General features: G+C 34.0%; 1 protein-coding gene across 1 annotated transcript in view; it reads left to right on the top strand.

Moving 5' to 3' along the window:
- The window catches only part of LOC145675800 (uncharacterized), a 62,929-nt gene extending 45,077 nt beyond the window's left edge, over nt 1-17,852 (top strand). The window contains exon 2 of the mRNA XM_081746503.1: nt 4,724-17,852. Coding sequence (XP_081602629.1) covers nt 4,724-5,993 — 1,270 coding nt within the window. The 3' untranslated portion in view covers nt 5,994-17,852. The remainder of the gene's footprint in view (nt 1-4,723) is intronic.
- The last annotated feature ends 354 nt before the right edge of the window (nt 17,853-18,206 follow it).

The following is an 18,206-nucleotide window of genomic DNA, read 5'->3' as shown; positions in this document are numbered from 1 at the left end:
GTTGTTACAGATGTACTACTTCAAGTTTGAGCACTGAATTCCCATATTTTGGAAGTCCTAGTTTCACACTGTGAAACGATATAAACTTTTTTAACTTGGGTATAGTATAACACGTTTAATATACCGCATCTGGTTCATACTGTTAGTCATACATAAAAGAGTAATAGCTATGTAAGATATTTGGCAGAAGTTATGTGAATGGTTAAAGAAAATATGCAGTCTTCAGAATTTGTGCTTCACTGCCATCAATTTAAACCTTTATCCTGATTTGAAATATTATCCTAGTACTCAGGGATGCTGTTATTTTGTTGTCTTTCAGACAATGATGTATGTTTTAACCATGACAATTTTTAACATTCCGACATGTACGTTGGTTATTTCACACATTTCGCTAACACCGTAACACTTGTTCATAAACGCAAATATTTTAGAAATTTTGTAACATTCTGAATTTGATGGTGATAGTTGTCTTAGTGTAAGCAAAATGTTTCTGTGAGATTTTCAAACACTTTCTTATTTCCTTATTTCCATTTGTATGCAATACTTTGCCCGCTTCTTTCATGCACTAACTAGCTTATATAGAAAAGCTGAAGATATTAGCTCTTTGCTAAAGCCCAGGACTTACAACAAAAGCGTAAGTTCGTGAGTTTTATTCCCGTTTGTGTCAACTTTTATGTATATAATGATATATTTCCGAGTGCATGTATAATTATGTCAATAAAGTTTCGTCCCGTTGATTTAACTTTAATTGATATGTGTGTCTCCGAAGTTTACTAGTTTGTAAAATTCTAAAGGTCAGTATTAGTAATATCACGTTGTAGCAGAAATTTGTTTGGATGTGTAATAATTATGTAACTATTAGTTGTTGCTGTAATCAATAGAATAAATTTTTTTTTGTTAGAATATACCTATCACGCAGCTAAAGTTTTACTTGCAATCGATCAGGAGGGAGAAAATATCAGTTGACTAGATTTAAAAATGCCATATCAAATGTAAATAATTCTCAAGAAAGAACAAATTGAGAAAAGGATGATTTTCTCGTCTATCTCACCTTCAATTAATTAAACTTAATTGTCACAAGTCCAGGGTATCGATTTATATCCTTTTCCACCCGGACTATTTCTTTAAAAATATTCAAAAGGAATCAAAGGAACATGTTTTTCTAATCTATTATGATCTACCAATCCGCATAAATATGACCTAGGTTTTCTTCTCAAAATAGTAGCTTTCGGAAAAATTAACCTGCACAATTGTGCATGTTCGACCGATATTGTATTTATTAGTGATTCTATCTACCTGCACAATTGTGTAGGTGAGGGCTGAAAAGGTTAAATAATGTTCCTAACACGCAGGAAAAATACTGCTAAAATTTTAATAACTTACTTATCGAGAGATGAATGAAAGGAAAGTTTTCGTATTTATTTTTATCATTTACAATAGTAAGACATCATATATTTTTACTGAATGAAACCGATATCTCTACGATAGGCGGGTCACGTCGCTTGCGTTAGTAATACGCACGGGAACTGTAACATTCTTGTGAAAGGTTGTTATGTCGAAAACGCTAGGATAATATTTTAGAGTAAGATACTCTAAGAATAGGTGATGATAATCCAAGTTAACATGGTTTAATGCAGGATGATGTCCAGTTGAGTATTTAAATTTATGAGGTGTGGGACTTCGGCTTTGATTAATACTGGGTGAATGAGTTTCGTATATACACGAATGTATACTAAAGTTTAAGGTGAAGTATATATTTGATTTTCTTGAGCTTTTAAATTTGCTGCTAAAATTGAACAGTAAAAATTATTATGAAATTTTCAAATGAACGTCACGTTTGTTCCAAATAATCAACTGATTCGGTCGTCATTCCTAATTTCGCGAAGGTGTGAACCGGCTTGTAACCAGCGAAACACACCAGATAACACCTGACCTGTGCAACAGAATGTGCAGAAAACCAATGCTTAACTTCTACTTTGAAATTTCGCAGATCGTTCAGTAAATAAAACCCTGAGCAAACTTACGCTTATTGTCCCTTGTTCAGGATTTGTGCAGGATCGTGATTTCAATTCTTACTTTAATGAGATGTGGACCGATTTCAAGACGTATTTCTGCATAAAAGAAAAAGAGAACGTAAATAAAATGTAAACTTTCTTCGGTATGTGTTCGTGAAGTCGGGAAGTTTTCTTTTAACTTTATTTTATTTGTGAATTATTTTTTTTAGGTTTTACTTTGTAAGGCTTTATAGATGTCCAGTGTACTTGACAACATTAGGCATATAATCTTACATAATATTTATTCCGTCAAATTTGTGTTTTAAAAAGTCATATTATATATAACGCTCTCAAGCTACGTAAACATACTTAGTGAAGCGTGTTCATAAGTTTTGTCTCGTGAGTATTGTATTGTAGTAACGCTTAAATGAAACAGATAATATAAATATGAATTATTGAGAAGAAAATAGTGATTCTTCGATGTTTTCTTCCAGAAGTATAATGCTCCATATCAGTAAGGAAGCACGTTTGGAAACGATAAAGGCGTTATTTGAAAGAGAAATTATGAAAATACTTTGTTTCCAAGTAAATATTTCTCGAGTCGTACACTACAAGTTTTTTTTACTGTTTTTGACGTTGAACGTTTTAAAACTTCTAATGAAGTGAATAAATGGATTTGAAGTTATATGGGTTTACAGCTTATTTCACAACATCCGCTTGAAACGTAGTTTTCTTGAAATATTCTAGCAAAAATGTGATCACTTAACCCTTATCCGGGCAAGCTATTTTGTAACGTAGACTGCAACTGGGTCCTTACCAACTCGATATGTTCATAACTTTAACTTCGACTAAAGATAGAAGAATTCAGAATTTTATGGCATCGAAATATTTATGGTTATTAAGAAATTCGAAGAAGAATATGAAGCTACTGGGCCTGGGAGGCCCCGGTTGTCCGGATAAGGGTTAACTGCATAAGACAATGCGTGATGGAGATCTATATATTATATATTAATTTTATATGATGGTAAATTTATATATTAAGAAATTTACAGAAATTGCCTGTTTTGATCTCGTACGGCGTAGGTCACTTGCTCGCTGGTATTGAGTAAAGATTTGATAGAACAAATTTAACCTCCCTAACATAATCCACTCGTCAGATACTTTGATTTTCCCGTAAAATTCAAATCTCTTCTCTTACTAGTAGGATCTTCATTCTAATGACAGAAACGTAAAAAAGAAGGAAAGAAGTTTTCTGGCTGATATACAGGTGCTAGCTTCACTGTAAAATTTAATTTCACTCAATTCATCCATTTCCTTAGCTAATACTAGATTAGCTGGATGTCAAGTTTGTGTACTGAGATATAATATGCAGATTGTTCATATTGTCCCTGTTGAATGTTGTATTTCCCAAAACACTGATGCACGCAACAGCTTTTCAAAATAAAAAGCTAGTGTGCAACTGTCCTCCCTCTAATGAGAAAGACTCGTGAGATTATAATTTTTTCGTACAATTTTAATCCTTTTTCCACCCTTATGGTACCCGTTTTAATGAATTTAATATGTTGAAATGCCACTTAATTGTAGACACTCGATATATATATATATAAAAAATCAAACAGTTCAGCTTCCTGTTTCTTGTAATGCGATGGATAACATATTTCTTCCATATTTCGGTATTCAGATTTTAGCATTTATCTTCACACGCCCCTTTTTACTTTCAACATAAGAAAACAATAATGACTAAAGTGTTTGCTAATAATACTCGAGGAACATTGTTTAGAAAAAATTCTGTAACAACTACATTCAAAACCGAGTAGAGAACTTTGATTTCTCCCAATTGCATTACACCAGGTTTTAAGAAATTTAAATTCTATGTTTTGAGCACAAACTTACAGGCACTAGTAACAATCGAAGGGTGACGAAAAAGCAAATACTTGGCCACAATCCCTAAACGTGAAATTCTGCAGTCATGATGTCCTGTATTTCAAATAATAATAATAATAATAATAATAAATAAAGATTACAAGAAATTGAAAACTGAATGCTTCTCAAATGTATTTAATTCATAATTGGGTTTAAATATGTATCACATGTAACCACGTAGCTTATATATCATAGATACAAACATTGTAGTACCAATTAAAATTTACTTTCTGAAAATATCAGACTATAATAGAGAGACAGCTATAGATTATATACTGATTCAAATAATTCTTTTTTCTAAAAAATTTAAAAGTTTTTATACTCTTCCTTTGTTTCTCGTCAAAGTAACAGTTTTTTGTAGCTCCATTTGCGACAAGTTCTTGCGATTGTTAAATTTTCTGACACAAAATTGATGATATATTATTACTTTTAGTGAAAAGGGGTCTCTATTTTCACTTATAGTAATGAAATGTTTATTCAACATAGCACAAAAGATGTATGTTTGAAATTTTTTGAGTTAACTCTGATATCGTATATACAAACAATTGTACAAATTGACATAATAAATAAAACTGCGTGATCTTACTTTGGCAATAGAGAGATATGGTAACTCCTCCGTAGTTCTCGGTTAATAGAACAAAAATATGAAATTTTAAGAATGATTTCATTTCTTTGTTGTAACTTATTAATTACTTACATTCACTCTTACTTGTTTATTGAATTTGTTACAGGCGCTACAACGAATTTGCTCCTCACAGAGAAACGAATACGTTTATTGCATTAATAGAAACCTTTTCTTATTCCAGAGAGAAATCTCCAAAGCAGTTTGGAAACGGATTTAATCGATCACCTTTGTCAAGACATATGCTAACATATAAAAGTGAAAAGCGTCTCACGTACAGAAAGGGTGTTAAACCCTATAGTCAAAGATCGACATTGTCAAGCGATAAGTTAATACATACAGGTGAGAAATCCCATACCTGCGGAGAGTGCAGGTTGTTATTTAGTGTACGTTCAAGTTTGGTTACACACATGTTAACCCATACAAAACGAAAACCTCTCACATTTGACGAGTGTAGTGGATCATTTCATCAACGTTCACCTTTGCCTAGACACATGTTAATCCATACAGGAGAAAAATCTTGCACATGCGACAAGTGTGGAAAGGGACTTAGTTCGCGTTCAGGTTTGGCTAGACATATGTTAATCCACACAGGAGAAAAATTTCACACATGTGAGGACTGTGGAAAGGCATTTCGTCAACGTTCACATTTGGCTGGACATATGTTAGTCCATACAGGGGAAATATCTCATACATGTGAAGAGTGTGGTAAAACATTTCGTCGACGTTCAAGTTTGGCTACACACATGTTAATCCATACAGGAGAAAAACTTCACACATGTGAAGAGTGTGGAAAAGCATTTCGTCATCGTTCAACTTTGGCTGGACACATGGTAATCCATACAGGGGAAAGACTTCACATATGCAGAGAGTGTGGAAAGTCATTTAATCATCGTTCAAATATGGCTAGACATATGTTAATCCACACAGGAAAAAAATCTCACACATGTGAAGAGTGTGGAAAGTCATTTAATCATCGTTCAAATATGGCTAGACATATGTTAATCCACACAGGAGAAAAATCTCACACATGTGAAGAGTCTGGTAAGGCATTTCATCAACGCTCAACTTTGGCTAGACATATGTTAATCCACACAGGAGAAAAATTTCACACATGTGAAGAGTGTGGAAAGGCATTTCGTCAACGTTCAACTTTGGCTGGACACATGTTAATCCATACAGGAGAAAAATCTCTCATATGTGACGAATGCGGTAAGGCATTTCGTCATCGTTCAACTTTGGCTGGACACATGGTAATCCATACAGGAGAAAAACTTCATACATGTGAAGTGTGTGGTAAAGCATTTCGTCAACGTTCAACTTTGTCTGGACACGTGGTAATCCATACAGGGGAAAAACGACACACCTGCCAACACTGTGGAAAGTCATTTAATCATCGTTCAACTTTGGCTAAACATATATTAATCCACAGGAGGAAAATCTCACACACATGAAGAGTGTTAGGCATTTTGTCAACGTCCAAATTTGGCTAGACACATGTTAAAACATACAAAGGAAAACCTCACACATGCGAAGGGTGTGGAAAGGTTTTCAATCGATGTTCACATTTGCCTGCACACACGTTAATCCATACTAGTGATGGGTAAATTCCCCGGAAGATATTTTTCGGGAGTATTCTCAGAAAGATTCCCAAAATGGGAATTTATCCGGAAATTTATGTTCAATCACAAAGAAAATTGCATTCTATTACTATATTATGATTTCAAAGTTAAATTAATTTTTATATCACAGCATACTATTAGTGTTGTCCTCAGAGGATTGTTTAAAATGTATATTCTGAATGGTACTATGTTACTTCATTAACACTGTACTATACTTGGAGAGTACGTGTAAATGTATATTTATATACAATATGTTCTATCAATCAAATATGTGTGAAAAATTATATAGTAAATTATATAGTAACAGTTTAAATTTATATGTAAGTCGATTTGTCCAACTTGACTCTACTACTGATATTATAAACACATCAAATTAGAAACACAATGTTAGAAACCAATTAGATTGGGTAAATGCTAGAAGATACACGTCTGAACAAGTTATTAACATTTGCGCATACATATTTATGTTCACAAAATATGCAAGTTACTTACCTATCTTTATATTTTAGCACTAACATTTTAGCACGAAATTTCATACGCTAATTCACAAGTAAAAAAAATCCGAGTACTTCAGAAATTCGAGTCAGAGAGAGGAGACAAGTCGACTTCTATTACTAATGGTGTTTCAGGGTTTATTGATATCTTCATCTCTATTTCTACATAATTCTAAATTACTTTACAAAATGGTTCCTTTTCATCATTTGGAAATTAGTACTACTTTTTGCAACAATTTATTCCGTTGCGGTTATTTTATGCTTTCGTACGTTAAATTGCATTACCAACATTAAATTCAGACAGCGTTGCAGAGCGAGCGTTAGCGAATGAAGGCGGGTGAGAATCCCGCATAACACGTTGTTTTCTATCTTTGTTACCAACAATAAACTTTCTTTTCTCACATTAATCATTTCCACTTACCTTTCTGTTTTGTATAAATCCCCTACTGCTCTACAAAAAATGTATTCGATACTTTCTTGACTATTTTAACACCACTATAAACTCTTTTCTTCCGTGAATCGTTTTATGTTTTTGCTAGTTTTGGCCCCCCAATACTAAACACTTACCTTACTTTTTAGTGCAAATGGAACTGAAAAAATCATATTATTATTTATATAAAGTACCGTAAACAATTTAAAATTTTTAAACCTCCAAATTCTTTAAAACCTAGAAGTAAATCATCATATATTACAATAAAGTAATTAGCCATATGGTTCTTATAATTTTCAACATAAAATAAAGAAATGGAAATAAATTCCTTCCCGGGAATTTATAGGCCAGGAAAAGAACCGGGGGATATTCAAATTTTTAAATTCCTTCCCACCGGGAATATTCCCACTGCCCATCACTAAATATATTACCATTGCTCTGATTTTGTACAATATTTGGAATAAGTTGTGCAAGCGGCGTCTCAAAATCAGAAAATTTATGGGAAAGTTAGCATAAGTGCAGGATTACTTTTGGCATACCTTTCAAAGAACTGTTGAAAAATATAATTGGTTCGCTACTTGTTTTCTTACAGAATGATAAAAAATGTGAGCACGAGACAAAAGAAAAATGATAAAGGTCATCGCTCTACGTTGAAAATTTATGAAGAAAAATGAAGTTTAATTTTGCAATATCTGTGAGGCGATAGTAGGTAAACGGTGTGGTTTTATTGTACGGATGCATAAATTGTAAAGTGTACAGAAAAATTTGGGCAAGTCTAAATTTGCCCATTTCATGTCTAGAACAAACGCAACTAACCCCTGCGGGGCTCGTAACTAGTGATGGGTAAATTCCCGGGGAGATTTCCAAAAATGGAATTTCCTGGTATTTATGTACAATTACAAAGAAAATTTCATACTATTACTATATTATAATTTCAAAGATAAATTCGTTTTTATATCATAGTATGTTATTACTGTTGTCCCCAGAGGAGTTTTTAAAATATATGATCTGAACGATGTTATGTTGTTTTATTAATTTTCTATTATATTTAGAAAATACGCATAAATTGATATTTACTAACAATATGTTCTATGAAAGTAAATATGTTTCAAAAATGGTATAGTAAGTCTACATACTTTTAAACCTCTAAACTGTTTAAATTTACAATTAAGTGGCGTTTCTAAACTTGACTACTGATGTTATAAACATATTAATTTTTTAAATTTTATAAACAATTTTCTCAACATTTGCGCATAAATGTGTATGTTCACAATGTTTGCAAAATACTTTCTTACCTTTATAATTTTGCATGTAACATTGCCACACACGACCATTCTTCCTGCCCATTTTTCGAAATTTCATGCGTTAATTCACATGTAAGAGAGTATCTTTTCAGAAATTCGAGTCAGAGAGTAGTGATGAGCAAAAACAATATTCCCGTTGGGAAGGAATTTAAAAATGGGAATATTCCCGGTTTTTTTCCTTGGCTTATAAATTCCCGGAAAGGAATTTATTTCCATTCTTTTATTTTATCTTCCAAATTATAAGAACCATATGACTAATTACTTTATTTTAAGATATTATGATTTACTTCTAGGTTTTAAAGAATTTGGAGGTAAAAAACTTTGGAATTATTTTACGATACTTTATATAACTAATTAATATGATTTTTTAAAGTTCCATTTCCATTTGCACTAAAAAGTACAGTAATTGCTTAGTATTGGGGGGCCAAAATTAGCAAAAACTAGGATAATTTACGGAAGAAATGAGTTCAATTAGTCAAGAAAGTATCGAACAAATTTATTTTAGGGCAGTAGGAGATTTATACAAAACGGAAATGTAAGCGGAAGTGATTTATGTGAGAAAAGAAAGTGAATTGTTGCTAACGAAGATAGAAAACAACTTGCCATGCGGGGCTCTAACCCGCCTTCATTCGCTAACGCTCGCTCTACAATGGTGTCTGAATTTAATATTGGTAACGTAATTTAACGTATGAAACCATAAAACAACCGCATCGGAATAGAATATCGCAAAAAAGTAGGTGCAAATCTGGAACCCAATGCTAAGGAACAGCCAAAATTAGCAAAGTACTAATTTACAAATGATGAAAAGGAACCATTTTGTAAAGCAATTTAGAATTATGTAGAAATAGAGATGATGTACTATTAAAAAACCCTGAACCATCATTAGTAATAGACGTCGGTCTATACGTTACCAACATTACATTCAGGCAGCATTGCAGAGCGAGTGAAGGCAGGTTAGAGCCCCGCATGGCACGTTTTTTCTATCTTCGTTACCAACAATTCACTTTCTTTTCTCACATAAATCACTTCCACTTGCCTTCATGGTTTATACAAATCCCCTGCTGCCCTAAAAAAGATTGTGTTCGATATTTTCTTGACTATTTGAAAACTATCGACTCATTTCTTCCGTAAATCATCCTACTTTTTGCTACTTTTGGTCGCCAATACTAAACATTTACCATATTTTTTAGTGCAAATGGAAATGGAACTTAAAAAATCATATTATTAATTATATAAAGTACCGTGAAATATAATGTTCCTATTGTAGTAATTACTGGTTCAGTCAAAAGTAAGCAGTCGTTGCTGGAATATTGTAGTCGTGTTGTTTGTTGTGCTGTCTTAACCAAACCAAACTTGGTTAAAAGTTCACACACTTGGCATGACAGCTCTTTTTGTGGGTCTCAGCCTTTCTAGTGTTGCCACGAAACGAGACAGAACCATTCGAAACGAGACGGCAACATCTTTTCGAGACGAGACACGAGATAAAATGTGCTTTGCACGAAACGAAAGGAGACAATCAGAAGTCTCGTTCACTAGACTCTTTAGAAATACCAGTAAAAGGAATGACAACGTTCCTCACGGAGCACGTATCAGCTCTCAGCCTCTTTCTTTTACTGATTATTGTTTACATAGTAGATGGTGATGATGATGATGATTTTGAGTTTAACATCCTGTTCAGCAGCGAGGCTATATGAGACGTTGACCTACTGATTAACGTGGAATCCGAACCCCATGAGCTCCCGCCGGGAATCGAACCCGGGCCTCCCACGCCTAACGCGCGTACGCTAACCGCTTAGCCACGGAGGAGCTCTACATAGTAGATTGATATATAGAGAGTAACAAAGGGGTGAGATATGCAGATTCTTCTGAAGCCAAATTAATATTGTAGCAGTTTGGACCTTGTTATAAATGGATTTACCAAGGAACTAAAATAATTCTGGGAACTGATCGTATTGATATGAAAAATTCCGAAACAAGTAAAGACAAAAGAACTAAGGAATATCTATTTGGCCGACTTTAATTGTGAAGGAATGTTGAATAAATTTGCATTCCCTGAATTCTTTTACATAAAAAATATAAATTTCCTTTTGAGGTACGAATGAGAGGCTTTAGAAAATTCGGTCAAGCTAATTAAAATGATACTGTCCTTTACAAAATTTAAGGGGAAGACCATGATCGAAAAAGCATCAGTCAAACTATAAAGGTCAATGGCAGCTTTTGTCATTTCTTACGACTACTATTTGCACCTTGTCGCGGAAAATTTATTCGTATTATAAAACCGATGTCATTTAATAAATTTCACAAATTTAACAGATCTTGAGAGATGAAATGACAAAAATTGTAATTGCCTCTGTCGCATAATATATTCTAGCTATAAGACCCATGTCATTATATGACTTTCACGATAGGTGACAAGTAGAATATAAATCCCAAGTTCAAAACATAAGGAAAGAAACCAGCTGTTCGCGCTTGAAATTATGAAAAATCTACCAAAATGGTTCAAATTATGATTTTGTGTTTCTTTACGAGAAAGAAGAATAAAAATAAAAATCGGGGCAATTCTAATCTCGTATGTATAAGTCCACTATCTTCTTCAAGTAACTAAATTAACTTCTTCAAATTTTCAACCATTTTTGACACATGATATCTCGAAAACGTTTTACAGATATTAGACGGAAGAATACGTGGCTGATAATAAGCTTTTTAATTATGTCACAATACTTTTGAACTTTACCTTATGAAAAATGACGTATTAGAAAAGTAATGCGTCGTCCAGGGTTTAATTCCCGGTGAGGCACTCAAACATTGCGATGTTGACCAAACATTGAAAGAAAAGTTGGGAAACTAAAAGATAGGGGACTCCGATCTAGACCCAGATCACAAGGGACTATTGTGCCAGTAGGCTAAGTAAAGACGAATGGGCCTCCTCGCAAAAATGTTAAACGGGACCCCTCTTTTCACGTTCATGAGACACCCAAAAATTTACAGAGAATAGAGTTTTGACTTTCTATGTTCTATCTAGTGAATCACTACTTGCTCATAAGAAAAAAGTGCGCATAATTTATAATAATAATTATTATTATATTGTGCTAAAGTTCTCGCCTATTCTGTTGTACCATCCTCGAGAGTCTACGACATCCGACATTTTTAATGAGGTGTGGTCGCCCCAGTTTTTATATGGTTTGGTTCGATGCTGATTTCACTGTCCTTTTACCACCTTTGAAATATGGGGGTGCAATGGCTCAGTGGTAGAGCGTTCACCTCCGGTGCTTAGGGTCCCTGGTTTCATCCCAGCTCGCGCCGTGTGGACTTTGTGGTGGACAAACACCGTACTCGTGGGTTGTCCCGTTTCCTCCCACTTCCTTTATTCCACCAATTCATTCATTTTTCATCATCAATTTCTCCTTTAGCCTCACTAGCATAAACGTCGGACGTAAAACTGAAAGATTTCATTTCCACCTTTGAAATATACTAAGCACGGCAGATCGCGAAAGGACGACAAGTCGCATTTTTTCCGGAGTGAAGCTCCCAGCCATTTAGTCACATTATTAAACTCTGATATATCGCAGGGGCGGATCCAGACTGAATGTTTGGGGGGGCCGTTCGAAATCAATAGGTTTTATTTTACATTTATAATCAAAGGTGAAAATTCTTAAGATAAGTTTTATTTTTAAAATAAATAAAAAATATCCTATCCCGGGTTGGGGGCCATTGCCCGGAACGCCCTCCGGATCCATCCCTGATATATCGTTATCCTTTTCCATTCAACGGACAAGCACCACACTGACTAATCGAGTGGGGACGCGGCAGAAGTCCTAAATGGCAGAAGTCCTAAAATGCAGAAGTCCTAAACGGCATTAGACCTAAAATGCACAAGTCCTAAAAATTATTTCGCGGCACAAGTCCTAAATGGCAGAAGTCCTAAAGTGCAGAAGTCCTAAAATGCAGAAGTCCTAAAGTGCAGAAGTCCTAAAATGCAGAAGTCCTAAAAGGCAGAAGTCCTAAAAATCACACCGAGGCAGAAGTCCTAAAGTGCAGAAGTCCTAAAAATCTCTTGTGGCGCTACCATCGCGTCCGTAAGAAGAATACTGTCAATCTGTTAGTCAAGTTTTAGATATACTGTTTCATATTACAGAGCCTTAGTTCTTACAAGTTATTTGTATAAATACATATTCTATCGTTCTGAAATAATAAATAAATAAATAAATACATAAATGAAGCCTATTGTCCTTTCTTACTCTTTCCATGATATATTTCTATGTTGACAAAATTTTAACTTTCTACCAAATGTGATTCCCAGATCTTTCACAATGTCTGTTTTTCTCTATTTCCACACCATTGACTTCATATTAGTAACATAATATTGTGTTTTAGTTATGTACGTCATAAATTTTGCTTTCCTTGTGTTGTTTTGAAGTAAATTATTTTTACACATATATTTCTTGTACAGAAGTCTTTCTGTAGCAAATAATTGTCATATTCGTAATTAACTACTCCTGGGATACGGCTGTTTCGGTGTAGGACGTTTTGGTGCAGGGCGTTTCGGTGTACGGATTGCTCGGTGTATGGACGTTCGCCGGTTAAGGTCAGGCTGGTTCGGTGTAAAAGTTCTAATGTTTACACCGAAACGTCCACTCTTCAAAATGAAAATTATTCGTTAGGGAGAAATAAATTCACGAAGTAGAATATATAAATTAATAAATAAAATAAAAATTAAATGTTTCTGTAATTGGCAAGGGTTACTTATTTATAGTGAGTCCCCTCGCTTCACTCTATGTCAGAACTTCTTATATCCTCAAATGTTATAATTATTAATTGATTGGGAAAACGTTTTACGGTAATGATATATAGTAAAAAAGTGTGTGATGCATAAACATTGTGTACACCACACACACCTTATTACGGCAATAACTGTGCACAAATCGCAAAATGCTGCACAATCTTTGAAAGAAAATTTTCACACACAGATGGTTTTTCTTCCAATAACCGCTTTTATATCATGCATACCCAATAAGATGAGCAAATCTAGGAAAAGAAAACTGATTATGAATCAGTGATGAGATCTTAATTATATTATTACGGAGATGTAAATTCATGTTATAGTTGTAGAGAAGGACAGTGTCAGAAAAATGTCTCAAGAAAATTTTTAACGGCCTAAAGAACACAACAAGAGGCTGAATCCTACCAGTTGTTCCTGCAGAAATTGTTTCTATTATGAGTTACTCTTTTGTTCTTAAACGTGTTTAATAATTACAGCAAATGAAGGATGTTTATAATAGAATGTGAAAGAATACAGTTTTAAAAGAATTAAACTACGTCAACATGTTAAAATAATTAAAAGAACCTAATTAATTAGCCACTTTGTACTCTCATTTGCTTAACTGGAATAACCGAGGCCTAAAGGAAAAGAGTTTTCTGCCCAAATCTTATAAGCAGTGGGATATTTTAATATTATAGAAATTGGCCCTCCTTCCCCTTAGAAGTGTAATTTTCAAGATGCTGAAACATATAGTATTTTATTACTTTTAGTTAAAAGTTCAAATACCGAGTTTCACGCATCTAGCTTAAACAAATCCTTTCTTAATTTATTTACATATTTTCTGAGTAAGTAATGGGGAATTCGAACATTAAAAAAGTGCTCCCTTTGCTCTTTCCTTTTTATGTGTTCAATTTTCAGTTTTTTTTTAACAGGAAAGATTATATGCCAAGTTTCATTTTACTAGCTTCAGAAACTTGCGAGATACACTACCCTTTAAAAAAATCTTGCCCCACCCGTTTTACGATACTTATTTCTAAAAATTCTTTCTTATGTCCTGCTTTCATAAGAAAATTATATTTTATAATTAAAATTTAACGACTCTACTTGTAGTAGTATGCCCAAAAAATCACTCATCTTTACTCTTTTATATAAGAGTACAGAAGATAAATACAATCAAACAAATGGATTTCCATGAACAGTTTCCGATTTCTTATAACTACCTGATTCGTACATTTCCCACAAGCTGTGATTTTAAATTTACGCTCTGTCAAGGTCCAGGTTTCAAAAAGGAACTAACTGGAAATATAATAATATTATGTGTTTGTGTACATGTGTAATATGTATAAATTTATTGTCTTATTGAAGCTTTCGTAATCTGGAAATAAACTTTTGATTTGCTTTTAATATATAAAAATCATGCTCCCCTAGAAAAATTTGCAGGCTACACCCCTAAATGACTATGTAGTAATTTCTGCAAAAATGGCACAGGACCTAAAATTTAGGTCTAATGCCTATATTTTTAGGACTTGTGCCATTTAAGACTTATTAATGTCACCCATTGTATTGCATAATAAATGTTCTTTGCTCAATTTTAAATTTACTGCGTTCTTTATGTATAGAGTTGGTATTTAATGTTCACTCGTGAAATGTCTAGTGTGCTTTTGTCCTAATTAAGTAAACTTTGGTGGATTTTTGTCCTACTCTTAATAAAATACGCTCCGCACAGTATATATTGCAATTCTGAATGTTTGCTTGGTTTCAGAAGTCTGGTAAAATATTCTTTTTAAACATTTTTTTATTATTTATTTATTTATTTATTCTTGTTTTAGGAATTTGTCTTGGGATTCTCGTATCTCCATTCGAAAGAAACGAATTTCTTAACAAATTATGTCATTAATTCTTAGAATGAAATAGGTTGTATTATGTAATTCGTGTATAAGTGCAGAACAGATAGTGATAATAACGATCTTAGTAGTACAAATATAGCTGTTACTGTTGGAATTAGATACATTCGTAACATTATTGCCAACTAGTTGCTGCATCGTCCCAATTTCGTGTGGTGGTGGCGAATTTCAGAACTAAAGCAAGTGAATGATAAAGGCACAAGTCCTAAATGGCAGAAGTCCTAAACGGCAGAAGTCCTAAAGTGCAGAAGTCCTAAAGTGCAGAAGTCCTAAAGTGCAGAAGTCCTAAAATGCAGAAGTCCTAAAGTGCAGAAGTCCTAAAATTTAGGTCTAGTGCCCAAATTTTTAGGACTTCTGCATTTTAGGACTTCTGCACTTTAGGACTTCTGGATGTCACCCGGAATAACAACCGTCCGATAGTAAGATTCCTGTCACCGTCTATCGGACGGTTGTTATTCCTCGTAGTGAGACGGTCCCTTTACCGCTCATGTATAATTATTTACGTTCGTATGAGATCGTTGTTATCTTAGGACCCAAAATGTCGCCCTTCTTCGAGTTCGATCCAAAGCCACATTAAGAGTTCGTTTATAGTCCTCGCTGTGCGTGAATGTGCTGCCACCAAGTGAGAAAATTTGAAAGTAAAACAAGACAATATCAAGTAATTTTTTGTGTAAAATTTAATTTAAAACTATTTCTAGTAAGTAATTAATTTAGATATTCTTACTTTAATTGCAATCGTTTTAATATACGTATATTAGGTCGATAAGCATGTTAAAATTTCAAATATTTCCCGGTAATCTGTACCAAGCAGATAAAATGGGGGGCAAAGTGAAGCTATCCTTCGCCGGGAAGGAGCGTCTAGCGTTCTTTTTCGGTGTGACTATGGCGTGTGTTAACATCCCAGGTAGCTAAGGTGGACTGAAACCTTGAAAAAAAAGGAAACCCACTGCGTTTAATATGTGAGTTGTTAGTGAAAACCAAAAACCGGTAGCTGGGTGAGGGCCTAGAAGACAGCTATGAAGTAAAACAGAACTAATTCGAAAAAATTGACAACTTCTTCTTCCCTGGTGAGGATGCAAGTGGTTCACCCATAATGGATTAGTTCGCAGTGGATAAGTTTTGACCGGTGGTTTCCAGGATTATAAGGTAACATCAATGCTTTTTTTATTTATAATGCGGCTGAAGTAAAATTTAGAAGATCAGTTGTAAAACTGGAAGAAACATGCTACGCGGAAGGCATCAGGCGTAGGAGAAAGTGACTGCTGCTGTTTAAATTTGGTTTCGGACGAATTGACTGATGTTTTATAAATCGTGACAAATCTTCAAAATTTAGAACCATAAATCTCTTTTAGAAATTCCAATTTCGGAAGTTTATATGTAAAGAACGGAAAAGGGGGATAAGTTAATATATACGCCTGCTTATTGTAAATTACTCCTACCATGATTAATGTAACATTAAATAAGTTTCTTCAGAGTAATGAAATCTGAAATTATGATTGCTTAAAGTAACTCTTTCCAGTCAAGCATGGGTCCCCAGTCGCCTGGATGATAGAATTCGTCCTTCCTCTCCCTTCACTTCCACTTCCACTTGCCTCGGTCGGAACTTCAAAAGCCAAAAAATTAAGTATAGGTTAGCACCTCTCCATATCCAATCTGCATTTAAATCTCTCTCTCGTTTTGTGTGAATTGATTTCCTTGTTCGTTAGTTGGTTAGGTTAGTTTTAGTATCGTTAACTATTGTGTACCAAAATCTGAAATTGGCTCTGTTGTTTGTGGTTAATAGGACCCTTCTAGTAAACTTTATATATGGAAGGATAAACCTGGGGTGATGTTTAGAACGTTCACTGCTCTCTCTCTCTCTATCCTGCTGACATGTTACTAATATAAATGCTTGTGATAATGGAATTACCTGAAGCTTGTCCGCTCACTCTGTAGTTTAAAGAAATATTATTTGGCAGATACGATCGGTAGTTAAATTTGTGCTATACAAAAGTGAGACTAGAGAAGTTGCGATTTAATGAGCCATGGGCAAAAAAAAATAGTTAAATATATGAAGAAAGTGTGTATTTAGAGACGTGTTGTGCCTGAGATAGACAGGTTGCCCGCTCGAAGGAAGATAATATTTTATTTCTTCAGTGTGTTTATGTAGGCCCGGCCATTCTCTATCTCCACCGCTGCCACTTTCATAGGGTGCTCAGCCATTAGGAAAGCTGTTGGGTGAAAATTGTATTCAGATCGTGAACCAATTTATTAAACATGCCGTAAACCCTTGTAATAGTTTTTTTGGTATTCCTAATGTATGTCAGCTGGCCAAAAAATGTTACCACCCTAATTTCCTTTCGAATGATGTAATAGTGTTTTAAGAACAATTGTAAAATTAATACTAAATTGTGTCGAAGTTCAATTCAGGCAACATAACATTTTTTTGGTCAGCCGATATAAACAGGACTTGTATTTTTGTTTTATGTAATTCTAAATCTTCAAAATTCAAAAATGTACTTGCGCTAAGAATCGGATTGACGAAACAGAGTTTATATTGTACAAAACTAACTCTAACCTGAACTATTTTCTTTTTTTTTGGAAATCTAAGAGGTGCATTAAAAATTTGTTCTGTTCGCGTAGAAATTGTTGTAAAAGTGGGATTAGGAGAAGATAAAATTTGAAATTGAAACTAAATTTAAGACTAAAATTTCAAAGCTTGTATATTTTTTTTGTTTCCACTTGCAATGTGTTTCAGTCTTTTCCTCCCCGTGAGGGAATGGGAGCTCTGTCATTGTAGTATTATTTTTTTTATTTTTGTTCTAACAATAAATTTAGTTTATACTGTATGAAATAGTAGTCAATTTGTTATGAGATCTGAATATCCCTTAGTTATAAGCTGGATTAACAATATTTGGCAAGTGGTCTTTAAAACGAAAAGAATTAAACATGAAGGTTCTCAGCAATAGTTACCTTGCTTCTCGCAGTGGTCTCAAAGGGAGAAAAGATCCTGATTCGAAGTATAGTTCATTTTATTTATATTTCTTTTTTTTTTCAAATCTTCCTTTCTTCATTATTGCAGATGTTATTTTTTTTTCATATTTTAATTTCAGTTTTTTTCCGTTGCGCAAATACAATTTAAGTTACGGTTGGATAGCCTGGAGTACCTTCAGTA

Source organism: Thermobia domestica, chromosome 18, assembly GCF_964235325.1.
Source record: "Thermobia domestica chromosome 18, izTheDome1.hap1.1, whole genome shotgun sequence".
Taxonomy (NCBI): Eukaryota; Metazoa; Arthropoda; class Insecta; order Zygentoma; family Lepismatidae; genus Thermobia; species Thermobia domestica.
This window is presented reverse-complemented; position numbering and strand designations above follow the sequence as displayed.